This window comes from Budorcas taxicolor, chromosome 8, assembly GCF_023091745.1.
Source record: "Budorcas taxicolor isolate Tak-1 chromosome 8, Takin1.1, whole genome shotgun sequence".
Lineage (NCBI taxonomy): Eukaryota > Metazoa > Chordata > Mammalia > Artiodactyla > Bovidae > Budorcas > Budorcas taxicolor.
In genome coordinates this window covers 104,474,245-104,491,059 of record NC_068917.1, presented here as the reverse complement: position 1 = coordinate 104,491,059, position 16,815 = coordinate 104,474,245, and the positions used below count along the sequence as shown (strand labels likewise).

At 36.2% G+C, this 16,815-nt stretch overlaps 1 protein-coding gene across 1 annotated transcript in view; it reads left to right on the top strand.

The window, feature by feature from the left end:
- The window catches only part of SHOC1 (shortage in chiasmata 1), an 88,301-nt gene that overhangs the window by 15,344 nt on the left and 56,142 nt on the right, over nucleotides 1-16,815 (top strand). The window contains exons 4-11 of the mRNA XM_052645292.1: nucleotides 447-625; nucleotides 4,577-4,736; nucleotides 4,932-5,046; nucleotides 5,975-6,125; nucleotides 8,494-8,595; nucleotides 9,675-9,783; nucleotides 14,246-14,340; nucleotides 14,984-15,220. Of these exons, the coding sequence (XP_052501252.1) occupies nucleotides 447-625; nucleotides 4,577-4,736; nucleotides 4,932-5,046; nucleotides 5,975-6,125; nucleotides 8,494-8,595; nucleotides 9,675-9,783; nucleotides 14,246-14,340; nucleotides 14,984-15,220 (1,148 nt within the window). The remainder of the gene's footprint in view (nucleotides 1-446; nucleotides 626-4,576; nucleotides 4,737-4,931; nucleotides 5,047-5,974; nucleotides 6,126-8,493; nucleotides 8,596-9,674; nucleotides 9,784-14,245; nucleotides 14,341-14,983; nucleotides 15,221-16,815) is intronic.

Below are 16,815 nucleotides of genomic sequence, written 5' to 3'. Positions count from 1 at the left end.
TGAGAAAATAGATAAGTACACAAAGATATTCCTTGCATTGTTGCTTATAATAGCAAACAATTACAACAAATTTAAATTTGCAGTAACAGGGAACTAGTTGAAAAAATTATTTACCTATACAACGGGATCTTGTTCATCCACTCAAAAAATGAAGTGAATGTACATTGACTGACATGTAAATGTGCTCATGCTTCATTCATTGCTTAGTAGGAAAGAACAGGTTACAAAATACTATGTATATGAATCCACTTTTGTTTTAAAATATTCAAAAGTAATTGAGAAAATACATACTTTTAAAATTCATCTCTTGAATGATGGATCTATGGGTAATGTTTCTCTATATCTGTTGGAATTTGGTAACTTTCTACAGTGAACATGTATTATTCGTTAATAAAGATGTTTTAAAATAAGACATACACAAAATCAGTAATTTTCGTATATCATAGAAGAACAGTTACAGGAATGGTGACTCAGCTTAACTGTGAATTTGATGAAATTGTTCCAAGTTCAAACCCAAACTCCCAAACTGAAGTAGAGGAAGCCAGCTTATATACCCATAAGGATTACAATGAATTCTTTACTCCTGTCAGCTGCTTAGAAAAATGTCCATCACTTCAAGCACAAGGTAAAACATTTGTTATTTCCATTGATATAAAACATTTCTTACTAATATATAAATTTTCATTTCAGTGATTTTTTTTGTTTTACTGGATTTTTAAATTTTTCTATTTTGCTAAGGATATCCACCTGCAAAATTGAAATTCAAAGCTTTGCCACATTAGCAAAATATTTTCTTTCATATTAATCTCCTTTTTGTAATTTAGTTGTTTTTGGAGTTTAAGTGTGCTGGGCTTCAAAATAGCCTCAGAAGTTTCATCAAAGGTTGCTCACGACATATTCCTATAGTTATATTAGCATCTCTGTAGCAATCTGATGACATGACAATCTGGTATAACATTAAATTATTAGATTATTAAGTGATAGTTCTATTTTATTTTCCCATTTATTCTGAAGATTTTCAATCTTATCTAATTTATGTGAAACCATAATTCAATGTGGAGATAAAATAGTTGCAGTGTTAGGTCAGGAAGTTCACTCAGTTTTTAAAGATATAAATTAAAGATATATTTTATCCAAATTATATTCTAAATCTGATGTTGTAAAATGTTTATCCAATGTGACTGGCAAAAAATTATATTTTTACTTGCATTTTTAAAATTACTGGTATTCAGTGTTCATTTGCATATTTTTATTTTGTGAAATGATTCTTTTTTGTCTCTTTTTCTATTCTTGTATTTTATCTTTATATATCAATGGTATCAATAACCCCATATATATTTAACTTGAACCTAACCATTCCCTTTATGATTTCTATCATTGTTTTTATACTTAGAAAATTCTTCTTTGGAGTAAATAAATATTTATTCATATTTTTACATAAAGTTTCCTTTATGATTTCAGTATATGATTCAAAGTAAAATTTTTTTTAAATCCCAAATGTTTTCACAGTGGTCCCAATATTACTTGGGGAATCCTCTTTGCTTTCCCCATTGATTAGAAATGTCACTTACATTATATGCCAAATCCTTTTCCACATTATAGTTTGTTTCTGGATATTCTAGTATGTTTTACTGACTTGCTATTATTGTGTGAGTATCATACAGTTTTAACTATTTAATATACAAATATAACATGTATTAATTAGTCTTTTCCGTCCTACTCTCACATCTGTATTCTTCCAGACTTACTTCGTAATCAGCTTTCCAGATTCCAAGACAGACTTCTTGAGAAATTGAAACTTTTTAGTTTTTACCATAGTTAACATTTTTTAGCCAGGAAAATGGTTTATTTTGCCTTTTCTTCAAGTTTTGTTGTTTTTGCTTTTGTTTATTGGTAATGATCCTTGGTAATGTTTTATGGTATCTTCCATAGACAGTCTGCACACTTCTGGTGTTTATTTCTCAATATTTGTATGTTTGTGGCCATAATGAACACGTTTTTCCATTAATTTTTGACTAGGTTCATGTATATATATGTATATATATTTGAAAACCATTGATTTTATAGTTTTTTATCAGTTTAGTGAACTCAGTTGTTTTCATTTCATTGTATTGGGTTTTCTGCCAAGAATAACCCCATCCTCTTTCCTGTCAATAGATCTCTTTTCTGCTGTTTTTTCATAGCTAACTAGCCAAAATTTTGTTTCCTCATGACAACTTAACACTCCTCTACAGTAGAGGAAAACACTCTCCTCATATCTGTATTGGTACATATACTAGTGTAATAAGATAAGAAATCCAGGGTATGTGTATAGCCTTAAGAATATAAGGAAGTAGCACCTCTGTTAAAACCTTTGTATAGGTAAAAAGAACATTGGTTGTGGTGTAATGCTGCCCTCACGTGGCTCAACAAAACAGAATGGTTAGGAAAAAAAGACCTCAAAACTGATATGAGATGTTCCCATGGTGCTCCCGGAAGTACTTGGATGAGCCTTTAGGAAGGAAAGACAGCTAGAGGGTCAGTGTTTCAAAGTGAAAAGTGGAGATGGGGATATAAATGAATGATTTTTGAGTCTTTACTATTAATATGACTTCATTAATATTTACAGAATGGATGTACGAATGAACCTTCTTTAATTATCTCAGCTAAAGCCTGCTTAGACATGGTGCTGATTGGCCAACTTTCTCTGGCATATCATGGGACCTTTTCAGCCACAGGATTGTCAGGAACTTAACAAGTTCTGATAAACAATCTCTTAGGAGGCTAATTTACATAACAATTTCTCTTTGGGTAATTTTAAGTTAGCACCAGGCAAAGGCATGGTCCTGGCCTGCCTACTCTATACCATATATTTATTAAGTACATCTGTACCAATGATGTATCAAATAGTTGGTCATGGGAGATTTCACTTCATACTATCCTTCTCTCATACCATTTAAAATTACTTAACTGAAAGGCCACTGCCCAGAAAAAGAGACCATTGCTCCCCCTTCCATCCCTGGGCCTAGAAACTGCTAAAGCACTGATACTATTAGCTAAGATTCTAAAGTGATCCAAACACAATAGATAGAGTGAGGAGAGGAGAAACCTGTGTTTCAGGTTTCAAACACGAAACCTGTTTCAAACCTGTGTTTCAAACACGACACAAAGCAGTCGTGTTTTCTAACATGTAAGCTATATCACACTTCTCTAGTAGATACTTTGCTATATAGCTTTCATTGTAGTTAATTTTATAACAAATGTGTTTAAACAACTTTAGAGTGCTAGAAACAGAGTTGTAGGCTTTTTAGACCATCTCCATTCCCTAGTGTGAGTCTCTGGAGATGAATCGGAGACCTTACGAGATAAAATCATACAGAGAAGAAAAGACTGGGATCAGCAAAAGTCAAATGCTTTTATTTCTTTACTGTCTTGCTAAGGCTAACTGGCTAGCCTGAGGCATAAAATAGCTTCCTCCATTGATTACATTCACTTTATGGGGGAAAAAAAATATGAGCCTTTACAACTCTTTCAGGATATTTGGTTACCACTCAGTGTACTGTACCATGCTTAATCGGTTGCTCAATCGTGTCCAACTCTTTGTGACCCCATGGACTGAAGCCCACCAGACTCCTCTGTTCAGGGAATTCTCCAGACAAGAATACTGGAGTGTATAGCCATTTCCTTCTCCAAGGGATCTTTCCAACCCAGGGATGGAACCTGGGTCTCCTGCATTGCAGGCAGATTCTTTACCATTTGAGCTACAGGGAAGCCCTACTCAGTGTACTGAGTGTGAAAGTGTGAAAGTGTTAGTCACTCCGTTGTGTCCGACTCTGAGACCCCATGGACTGTGGCTCACCAGGTTTCTCTGTCCATGGAATTCTCCAGGCAAGAATACTGGAGTGAGTTGCCATGCCCTGTACTAAACCATGTTAAATTTTATTGAGCTTCTACCTCTGTACCAGTCCCATGCTACATGATTTATTTGCACAGTACAATGAAGAACTAAAGACTTTAAAATGTGTTTGACTATTGTGTATAAAATAAGCTACAATGATACATTGTACAACAGGGGGGAATATAGCCAATATTTTATAATAACTATAGGTAGCTGCTGCTGCTGCTAAGTCACTTCAGTTGTTTCCAACTCTGTGCGACCCCATAGACGGCAGCCCACCAGGCTCCTCTGTCCCTGGGATTCTCCAGACAAGAATACTGGAGTGGGTTGCCATTTCCTCTTCCAATGCATGCACGCATGCTAAGTCGCTTTAGTCATGTCTGACTCTGTGCGACCCTATGGACGGACAGCTGCCCACCAGGCTCCTCTGTCCATGGGATTCTCTAAGCAAGAATACTGGAGTGAGTTGCCATTTCCTTCTCCAAACTATAGGTAGAGTATAACCTTTAAAAATTGTGAATCAGTGTATTATATACCTGTAACTTACAGAATATTGTACAGCAACCATTCTTTAAATAACTAAATAAATAAAATGTGTTTGTCAACCCCAACTGTATCAATGGCTGACTACAGTAATTATCTAGATCCTTTTGTATAACTTTTAGATTTGTTCTTATTCTATTTCTTATTTATTTTCAGATTTGTCTATTGAAGAAATAATTTTTGTAAATTATTTGATGGCCTATAAAAGTCAGCTACCAACTTTGCACACTCTGTTGAGTAGGCTAAAACTATATTTAGTAAAGGATCCCTTGCCAGATTTCAAAGCACAGATCTCCACAGAAGCTAAATTTTTCAGGTACTTAATTGCCCAGTGTCGTAAATATTTTTAAGAGGAGAAAATATTCTTTGTATGTTCACAAGTCTAGATGCTATCAATCATGGTATTTTATTATTACCTCAAGTCTAATTTTAATCACTATGTATTTTGACTAACTACATTTGGTATGTACCTTACTAAAAAGTAAACACTAATGTTTTGTTTTTTGTTAAGGGAGTGTTTCTCTCTTCAAGGAGATGTAAAATGTTTTGTGAAAGAAGATTTTTACATGGATAAAGAGGACTTTTGTCAGGAGAAACTGAAAGATACAGTAGGTTTAAATGAAGCTGTAGTATTTGCTTTCAGTAATTTTTAAATTAAAGTTAGAAAATCATACTTTTAAAGTTGTAGTAATACACATTGGCCATCTACTGTTGTCAAATTAAAAAACTCAATAATGAGTTGAACATGTATCAATTAAAGAGTCAAATGTACTTCAGAGATAGCAGGCTAAACCTTGGCTATGCATTGAATTTACTTGATAAATTTTAATAAAATTCTGAAGCCTGGGTCCTACTCAGATGTATTCTTATCTAATTGGTCTGGTGTGCATCCCAGGTATAGGGAATTTTAAAACCTCTCCCAATAATTTTAATCAGTATACCTGGTACAGGACACTAAGAGGTTATATATACATTGGTCTTAAGGCATTTAAAGGTTTCTGTTTTTACAAACAAAAATTGTAACACACATGGTAAAAATATTAATTCACCTGTTAGCTCCTTTTCTCCAGTCTCCTTCTTCTTCCCCTGTTAATTCTGAGAGCTATGCATATATAGTCTCATGTGTTGAAGAATCCAGTTCTGTCAGAATGAGAGAGAAATAAATTCAATGGAATGCAGTAAAGATCCATTCCATTCCACCTACTCTTTTTACTCCATTCACCAACTCTCATTTGCTGCAGTGATTGCTTTAACTTAGAATTTTGAATTGTTATTAACACAAAAGAAAATATGCTGTATCTAGGAATATTGTACATCACTAATGTAAACAGTGGCCATGAAGGATTTTATTCAGACAGAAAATTGCTTGTAATATATATTTTTTTGGCTGCTACACTTAATTTTAAAATAAAATGTGTGCAGAGCATTAAAAGTTTTGAGTGTGGATTTAGTTTTTAAATTACACCAATTAAGCAAATGCATCTTTTTGTGAACTCAGAAATATTTCTTTGGAAAGCCTCACTAAAAACTTGTCTTGCCTATATATTATTTTAGTCATCAACTTTGCTTGAATGTGAATTGTTAGTACCTATAAGCCACAAACAAGAAGTTGATATTCCATCACTCTCAGAACTGAAGGAGTCATTAAACTTAATGCCAGAAATAATAAATTATGCAGATGAAAATGAAAACCTTTCCAAAACAGGTGAGAATTAAATGGCTGTGTTCGGATATAAAAGGGCAACATTTGGAATCGTGGTGATAGAAATGTTCTGTGTCCAACTTCAGTGTTAGTATACTGATTGTGATGTTGTACAAAGTTTTGCAAGATGTTACCCTTTTATATGAAATCTCTGTATATTATTTTTATAATTCCACATGAATCTATAATTATGTCAAAATTAAAATATAATTTCAAAAGGCCTCCCCAAAATCTACGACTTGTTAGAACTTCTTAATAATGTTTGTTACAAAAGTTCTTGTTCATTAAACCTTTTCTGAACCTTCAGATTTTTTAAAAGTTTCCTGTAAGGTTACACAGCAAAAATCTCAAAATTATTATTGATAAAACTCTTTTCTCATTGTCCACTCTTTGTATACTTACACTCTTAAGATGTCTCAAATTAATCTATTTCAAGGTAATTATACAAATAGAGCTAAAGCACATATGGCTATATTAACTTTTTGAGTTATTTACACAGTGACAAAATGTTAACAACTTCTGTGCTGACTTTAGAGACCCACAGTAAGGTTATGATTCATGGATCAGATGACTGGGAGAGTCATAACCTGGAATTTAGATGGTTTCTTCCTAGTTAAACATAGTAAATATTGTTGAAGTCTTCTAATATAATTTGAGCCCACATATTTAATGCTCCTCTTATAAATTCCAATTGAAATAATCAAAGATATATAATATTAGGAAAGAGTGAAGGAGGATTTGTGATATCCAATGAAAATAGGGATGCTTGCCATCAACATACTTGAAAGTATTCTTGCAGACAAGACTAAATCAAGGGGATTACTGCTCAGCGTGTAAGTCAAGCAAGGTTACGAAAAGGCAACCTGAGTAAATGAATCAAATTTATACCAGAACTTGAACATCTAGCAGAGCTCAAAACCACAGGTAGCCAAAGGGCTTTTTCAGTTCAGTTCAGTTCAGTCGCTCAGTCGTGTCTGACTCTTTGCGACCCGATGAATCACGGCACGCCAGGCCTCCCTGTCCATCACCATCTCCCGGAGTTCACTCAGACTCACGTCCATCAAGTCAGTGATGCCATCCAGCCATCGCATCCTCTGTCATCCTCTTCTCCTCCTGCCCCCAGTCCCTCCCAGTACCAGAGTCCTTTCCAGTGAGTTAGCTCTTCACATGAGGTGGCCAAAGTCCTGGAGTTTCAGCTTCATCATCATTCCTTCCAAAGAAATCCCAGGACTGATCTCCTTCAGAATGGATGGATAGGTTGGATCTCCTTGCAGTCCAAGGGACTCTCAAGAGTCTTCTCCAACACCGCAGTTCAAAAGCATCAATCCTTCAGCGCTCAGCCTTCTTCACAGTCCAACTCTCACATCCATACATGACTACTGGAAAAACCATAGCCTTGACTAGACGGACCTTTGTTGGCAAAGAAATGTCTCTGCTTTTGAATATGCTGTCTAGGTTGGTCATAACTTTTCTTCCAAGGAGTAAGCGTCTTTTAATTTCATGGCTGCAATCACCATCTGCAGTGATTTTGGAGCCCGAAAAAATAAAGTCTGACACTGTTTCCACTCTTCCCCATCTATTTCCCATGAAGTGATGGGAAGTGATGGGCTTTTTAGAAGGATACAAATCTATGAATGCTAATGTTAAGCACAAGTGACTTTATCGAATTACTGTGGTGTTACGCTCTCAGCCTTTACTTGGCCCTGGTGGTGATAGTTTAGTCATTCAGTTGTGTCTGGCTCTTTGCAACCCTATGGACTCTAGCCTGCCAGGCTCCACTGTCCATGGGGTTTTCAAGGCAAGAATACTGGAGTGTGGGTTGCCAGTTCCTTCTTCAGGGAGACTTCCCAATCCAGGGATCGAACCCGGGTATCCTGTATTGCAGGCAGTCTCCTGCATTGCAGGCAGATTCTTTACCAGCTGAGCCACTAGCGAAGCTTCTTATTTGGCTCTGCTGCTGCTGCTAAGTCGCTTCAGTCGTGTCCGACTCTGTGCGACCCCATAGATGGCAGCCCACCAGGCTCCCCCGTCCCTGGGATTCTCCAGCCAAGAACACTGGAGTGGGTTGTCATTTCCTTCTCCAATGCATGAAAGTGAAAAGTGAAAGGGAAGTCGCTCAGTCGTGTCCGACTCTTAGCGACCCCATGGACTTCAGCCTACCAGGCTCCTCCGTCCATGGGATTTTCCAGGCAAGAGTACTGGAGTGGGGTGCCATTGCCTTCTTACTTGGCTGTAATGGAGACTAAATGACACCTCAGAGGAGTCATTGAGGAATGAACTGAGGAATGAACAGTTCACTGAGGAATGAACAAGATTACAGAAAACTAATATCATAGTACTTTTGCTGACTTTCTTTTTTTTGTCTTTTCAGATCTTACTATTAAGCATGGAGTTGACCTTGAGGATATAAAATGCAGCTCCACAGAAATTCTGGCCATTCAAAATCAATATGAACCAGAGTACAGGCAACCAGGTAGAAATTTTGAATAAACCACTGAGTTTATCAGGGAATATCTATATATGATGTAAAAGTACAATACATTCACATATAAAGTCTACTAAGAGACAATTTTCATGTTTAAAACTTGATTATTGCAAACCAAGTTCTTTTATCTATCCCTTACATTTGTTCCTATCGTTAACATCCTTCAAGCATCAAAATTGAATAATATATAGAGGAGAGTTACAAAGATTGAAAAAGAGGAATGAAGGAAATAGTATTAATATTAAAAACAGAAATCTTATAATTTTATAGTTCAGTAATAAAATTTTACCTCAGTATTAACAATCTTGCTGACCGTTATTACAGTTTTGTAAATTTAACTTTTTAATCCTCAAAGCAATCCTATCATTATTGTTAATATTACTATCCTACCAAATTTGGAAGGTCAGAATTATCTTTTGTTCCAGTGCAATGCCAGACTATGTTGCTTTCGAACTGTGCTGACAATACTGTTACTTAGTTACATTTTTATCTGGATCAAATTAATCATCTATTTGGAAGTATGCTGTTTTATTTATGAGAGTGATAGAAACACATTGGCTCTGTATCATAAATGATGATTATTTTTTCAAACCCACTGTATAAAAATATAATTTTGTGCTAGCCCACCTAGTCTCCAGACTTTTTAAGGTGAAGAATTACTCTCTATTAATACTGTTTGCTTAACATCACCAGTATTTAGTACAGAGATAAAAATAGCACTGTGTCCTAAGTATTGACAGTATTAGTTGTCAGAATTTAAAACATTATTACACATAAAGTCTTAGAATTTATCTTAAATGGTAAATTTAATAAAGTTCAGTTATCATTGTATTTTTTAAAAATCACCATTATCAAAGTTGAGACACCATGTGATATATATGTAGTCCTTTATATAGATGGAAATTTAAAACTTATTTTGTATTTCAAATAATCCAAATTTATTTCGATTGAAATTTTTTGTTGTAACAGAATGATTGAACGTAATAGTTGCTTACAAAAGTCACGAATCATACATATTTATTCAATGTTTATATAACATGATTTTTATTAATTTATATATATTCCAGGAGAGTTAGGAATGCCATTAACTCGTCTAGACCTAACAAACCACCATTCTTCAGTGAATTCATTATGTGCAGAACTTCAGACATTTCCATCTTCTCCTGTTTGTAAAATGTAAGTAAAGATTATATCTAGAACTCAAATTGCAATTCAGAAGAAGCAATCTTTAATTAAATCTCCACATATAAAGTCAGTTTCCAAAGTATTTCTGTGAAAAAAATATAAGAGATTAAATGGTGTTTATAATAAGAAACTGATGGGAATATATGAACATATATGTACATAACTGTTTTTATATGCACAGAATATCTTTAGAAGGACATGTGAAAATCAAGTAATGTTGGTTGAGCCCAGAAAGGAACTAGGTAAACACAATATATAGGAGCTAGTAAGTGATACAGCTAGGCTCTTTTATACTTTTAGTATTTTGAATGTGAATATATCACCATCAAATATAAACCACTCAAAAATTTTAATTTTAAACTTAAACCATCTGCTTAGAAAACTGCCAGTGGATGCTTACCAATGACACTGTCTCTATTGGCACTCATTACCATGAAATATAGTGTAGTAGTATATTGATTTGCTAGGGCTGCCATAACAAATACCGTAGACTGAGTGACTTGAACAATAGAAATTTATTTCTTCAGAATCTAGAGGCTAGAAATCTGAGATCTGGATATCAGCAGGGTTGGATTCTTCCTGAGGCCTCTCTCCTTGGCTTGTAGAAAGCTGTCTCCTCCCTCTGTCTTCATGTAGTCTTTCCTCCATGCATGTCTATGTCCTGATCTCTTCTTAAAAGGACACCAGTTGTACTGGATTAGGAGCCACCCTAATCGCCCCATTTAACTTAATTACCTCTTTAAAGGCCTTACCTCCAAATATAGTCATTCTAAGGTACTGAGTGTTATGGCTTCAACATATGAATTTGAGCGGGGACAATTCAGCCCATAGTAAGTAGTTAATAGCCCTGAAGTACAGCCAGATTGTCTGGCTCTGTCATTTACTAGCTCTGTGATCTTAATTGTCCTGTGCCTCAGCTTCCTTATCTATAATATTGGGATAATAATAGTACATATTCTGAGTTCTTAGTTGTGATTGGCTAATCTGCCAGAAGAGAATGCTATTGGATTACTGGAAGCAACTGGAGCATCTCATCACTAGCTGCTCAGGCTTCTACTAATGGTCTCAGGAGAGTGTCACAGCATAAAATAAAGAAAGCTGACATTGAGCGTACCAATTATCTTCATCTTCAGGCAAAGAAGGATTTCCTTTAGGAGGAGTAAATTTTGTTTTAGAGCTATGCAGAACTCTACCATGAACTAGAACTGTCCATATCAGATACGAGCTCTAACAAAATAGCATGAGACAAGTATAGAAACTCTATAATTTGTTTAAATATTTAATCCCTTTGTTAAGGTGCAGGATTTTTTATCTTTTATTTGCAGGGCCTATATTTCTTTTTGTGTGTGTTCTTTTACTCTTTTACTTACTCCATATACCCTCCTTGTTGTTGTTAACTCTCTAAGTCATGTCCAATTTTTTGCAACCCAATGAACTTTAGCATACCAGTCTTCCCTGTCCTGCACTATCTCCCACAGTTTGCTCAGACTCATGTCCATTGAGTCAGTAATGCCATCCAACCATCTCATCCTCTGTCCCCCAGCCCTCAATCTTTCCCAGCTTCAGAGTCTTTTTCAATGAGTCAGCTCTTCACATCAGGTGGCCAAAGTATTGGAGCTTAAGCATCAGTCCTTCCAATGAATATTCAGGGTTGATATCCTTTTAGGATTGACTGGTTTGCATCTGTTAAGGCAGATTGTCAATTAGAAACAAAGACTAGCTGGAATTAATATAATCTTGAATTTGTCATATTGAAAGTGTTTATTTAAACTGCGGTAAACTCATTTTAATCACACATGTTTTATACCTACTTATTGTTATAATTCAAACATCTAATGAGAATTTATGAAATTAAGTCTTATCTGTATGATTTGCCAGTTAGAACAAAAAGACTTTTCAGTTAGCCAAAGGTTTTAGGGCCTTTTGAAACAACTTTAAGAAACTGTCTCATCACTGGAAATCATTTCCATTGGTTCATGAACATAAAAACTTAAAAATCCCTATTTAAAAATAAACTTATACATCAACTGTGAAACTGAAAACAAAGAGAACAAATAATTTTTAAAAAGCAGAAAAGAAAAATAATATGTAATATTATTATAATTTTAACTTGCTTTTATGGCCCTAATTACTTTTGTTTCAGAACACAACAGTTTGGCTAGAGATATAAAGTGAAGTCACTCAGTTGTGTCCGACTCTTTGCAACCCCATGGACTGTAGCCTACCAGGCTCCTCCATCCATGGGATTTTCCAGGCAAAAATACTGGAGTGGGTTGCCATTTCCTTCTCCAGGAGATCTTCCCGACTCAGGGATTGAACCCGGGTCTCCCGCATTGTAGACAGACGCATTACCGTCTGAGCCACCAGGGACTGATATAACCAGTTAACAAATATTTTTAGTTCCTATTACATGTAAAACTCTGTGCTAGATTGTATGGTGCTAAAAAAATGTCTGTGTGGTGTGAAGCCTTTTTTCTACATTAACTGATTGCTGAATTGTGAATATATTTTTATATATGACCAAAGAAAATATCAAATTCAGACATGTCTTCAGAAAGCTCGATTAAGAAGGAGGTCATTTGTCTATATTATGATCTTCTGCAGGACTTGGTTTGCCTAAATATTTATCTTTCCTTTTACTTTAAGATAACCTACAATCTGAGGTATCAGGTTGTCAAAGAGACCTTGGCAAGGTTTAAGAACTGTCTAGCTTCTCAAATATTACCACCACATGCAAGATTTTTGGGTCATGTGAGTAAATTGGGTGATTTAGACATAAGATCTAGTTGTCTGCTACTACCCAGAATTGTCAATTGAACTAGCAGTACTTACAGTTAGCATGTTCATGTATGATCTGTGGGGTTTCCCTGGTGGCTCAGATGGTAAAGAATCTGCTTGCAATGCAGGAGACCTGGGTTCAATCCCTGGGTCAGGAAGATTCCCTGAAGAAGAGAATGGCTACTCGCTCCAGTATTCTTGCCTGGGAAATCCCATGGAAAAAGGAGCCTAGTGGGCTGCAGTCCACGGGGTCACATATGAACAGAGACACAGAATATGATCACTTCTCACTTAAGAGGGTGTGGAAGGTTTGGGGCATAGATTAAAGGGTTTGTGAATTAACAGTCTCTTCCCTGTTGTTCTTGTTCAGTCGTTTAGTTGTGCCTGACTCTTTGCGACCCCTTTATTTCTACACTAACTGATTGCTGACTTGTGAATATATTTTTATATGTGACCAAAGAAAATATCTCTGGACTGCAGCATGCCAGGCTTCCCTGTCCTTCATCGTCTCCCAGAGTTTGCTCAAACTCGTGTCCATTGAGTTAGTGATGGCATCCAACTATCTTGTCCTCTGTTGTCCCCTTCTCCTCCTGCCCTCAATCTTTCCCAGCATCAGGGTCGTTTCCAATGAGTCAGCTCTTTGCATCAGGTGGCTAGAGTATTCAGGACTGATCTTTAGGATTGACTAATTTGATCTCCTTGCAATCTAAGGGACTCTCAAGAGTCATCTCCAACATCACAGTTCAAAAGCATCAATTCTTCAGTGCTCAGCCTTCTTTATGGTCCAACTCCCACATCTGTACATGACTACTGGAAAAACCGTAGCTTTGACTAGATGGACCTTTGTCAGCAATTTTTTGCTTTTTAAATTTTACTTTTTGCTCTGCTTTTTTAATACACTGTCTAGGTTTGTCATAGCTCTTCTTCCAAGGAGCAAGCAAGTGTCTTTTAATTTCATAGCTGCAGTCACTGTCTACAGTGATTTTGGAGCCCAAGAAAATAAGATCTGTCACTGTTTTCATTGTTTCCCCATCTATTTGCCATGAAGTGATGGGACTGGATGCCATCATCTTCATTTTTTGAATGTTGAATTTTAAGCCAGCTTTTCAACTCTGCTTTCACCTTCACAAGAAGCTCTTTAGTTCCTCTTCACTTTCTGCCATAAGGGTGGTGTCATCTGCATATCTGAGGTTATTGATATTTCTCCTGGCAATCTTGATTGCAACTTATGCTTCATCCAGCCTGTGCTTCATCCAGGTATTTTGCGTGATGTACTGTTCATATAAGGTAAGTAAGCAGGGTTAAATATACAGCCTTGACGTACTCCTTTCCCAATTTTGAACCAGTCCATTGTTCCTGCTACATACTAATTTTTGACCTCGTACCTACTAATGAGCTGTATTTACTGATTTTCACTGCTTGTCATACATACTTCCTTCTCTCCTAAATACCAAAACACACAGACACATCAGTCACTCACCCACAAAACTGAAGGACCTGAACTAAACTTAAGGATCTTTTACTTCCTGGAAAGGTAGAGGAGACAGAAATTTTTTATAGTTCTGATCCTCAGCCAGTAGAAGCTCCAGAAATTCTGTTTAGAATGGACTTGGGTCCATTGTTATATTGTCTTATATATATTATCTAATATTAAACTTTAACTCTTCTTTTTCAGTAATTTGCTTACTGCTGAAGAATCAGCTAACAAATACCATATGCTATGCCAATTAGAAAGCTGCCAAAGCTCTCTGAACTCATCTTTTATTAGAGGTAAAAATTGATTTTGAATGCTAAATAAAAAGTATAGATGAAAATGTACAATCAGTAGAAATGTATTGTTGTTGTTGGACGTGCTGCTCTGTCCATGGGATTCTCCAGGCAAGAACACTGGAGTGGGTTGCCATTTCCTTCTCCATCTCTTTCCCTACTTAAGCTAAAAAAGTAATGGAAAATTCTGTGCCACAATATCTAAAATGATAATTATCATAAAATCTGATAAAACATATCTTCTTATTTAGGCTCATTATAATGAGAAAATTTCTGATTTAATAAATCTTACATTAATTCTTCAAAATATTATTGAATGTACTAATTTAGTAATTACTAAAACAGTCAAACAAAATAAAAAAGTTTTATTTCCTGCTAAATAGTAGAATATTTAACTTCATGATATTTCCATATATTGAAAAAAACCTTTATGTGACTTCTGTTGCTATAATATTTTAGACTTTTACAAATATTAGCATCTTGAAAATGAAATACTAGATATGGTTGTTTTATTTTTATTCTAATTTGTAAAAGTCTACTTTATAAGAGATTTCTAGTGTGATTCTGTTTTTTGTTTTTTTTTTCATTCTTTTGCCCTGTGGATTGTTTCTCATATTTGTTGTTTGGTTTGTTTTGATTTTTTAAGTGCCAAGAATCGAAGAGCCCAACAATCAATATTCACTTACAGATGTGAAAAAGATATTTTCTGTTGAAGACGAAAAACTTGTGGTTAATCCTGTAAATGCAGAGTGGTGGAAAGAAGCAAGACTAAATCTGCCAGAAACTTTGGAACCTCTAAGTACATATTTGTGTCATAATAATTTATCTTCCAATGATACTAAATTGGAGACATTTTTACCTACAAATGTGCCTCAAGTAGAACGTAAGTATAATAGTAAACATCACTTCTGTAAATATTTTCAGAATGAGAAAATGTTAGATATTGGCTTTCCAGGAGGTAATTGGGAAAATACAACTAAATTCCAGCATTTACTATAATTCTGGCTCTGCCAGAATTTATAACTTTGACCTTCACTAAGCCCCATTTTCTTCCTTGAAAAAATGAGGAAGTTTGACAAACTAATCCTTAAGTCTCTTTCTGTTCTAAAATTCTGTAGTCTGAGCTTTAAATCTCTAGACATTTTCAGTTAAAGAGACCTTATTTCCTTTTATAAATGATAATTTCTAGCTCATTTTCTGTGTACGTCAGCCTAGGTGTAAACCAGCACCATTATTTTTCGACCTGACAGGTGAGTTTTAAGTGTTCAGTAATGTCTAGTAATCTCTTTTCAACAATAGAAATCATCCTTTGATACCAAAAGGTTTAGTCATTAAGCATTTTTAAACTTGATACAATTTAAATATTTTATTTAGGAATTTTATTTCTGTGGATTTTTTAAAAGATTTTATTCAGGAACTTTTTCTAGTATTTTATTTAGGAACTTTATGTCTATGTTCTCCCAAATTCCTTGAGCATATTTATGATCATTACCTTGAACTCTTTATTGAGTAGTTTGCTTATCTTCATTTAGTTCTTTCTGGGGTTTTATCTTTTTCCTTTATTGGGAATATATCCTTCTGTCTCTTCATTTTGCCTAATTCACAGTTTTTATTTCTATGTGTGGGGTAGTTTGGGTATGTTTCCTAGTTTTGGAAAAGTGGTCTTTTGGAGCAGTTGTGTATGTCCCAGTAGTGCACTCCCTCTGGTCACTAGAGCTATATGCTCTAGCTATATGCCCTAGAGCTATATGCACTTTGCACAGCCCTGTGTGGGCTGTACAGGCAATTCTGTTGTGGCAGATTGACTAATGTGAGTGGTCTGATAGGTGTGGCTGACCGCTTGTCCAGTTGGTTGCCAAACCCTGCTCTGGTGTGGAGGCTACTGGCCACTAGTGGGTGGGGCTGGGTCCCAAAGTGGCTGGCTGTGGAGCTGGAGACCCCAGGATTACTGTTGACCTACCCATGGGTGGATCCAGATCCCAGAATGGCTGGCTGCAAAGCTGGGAGTCCTGGATCTAGTGTCAGCCTGCTGGTAGGTGGAACTGGTTTTTGATATGGCTAGTTGTAGGGTTTTGAGGCTGGGATTAGCCAAATAGTGGGTGGGTTTTATACCCTCAGGTGGCTGTTGAGGAGCCCAAAGTGTCCCAGAGCTGATGTTAGCCTACTGATGGGCTGTGGTAGGGCTCAGATGATCCAGGGCTAGTGCCCACCCACTGGCAGATGGAACCAGGTCCTGGGGTCTCATAGCTGATACTGGCCTGCTGGTGGGGAGGTTGAGGCCTAAGAGATCCTGGGCTGTTGTCCAGCCACTGGTGGGCAGGTATGTTTCCTTGGCCTTCTGGTGGGCAGGACCACATCCCAGGGTGGCTGGGGGCTTGGGGGTCCTGCTGGCAGGTGGTATTGTGTCCCCACACAGCTAGCTCCTGGGCCTGAGGAATCTCAGTACTAATGCCCAAAAGGCTGGTGGGTGGGGCCTGA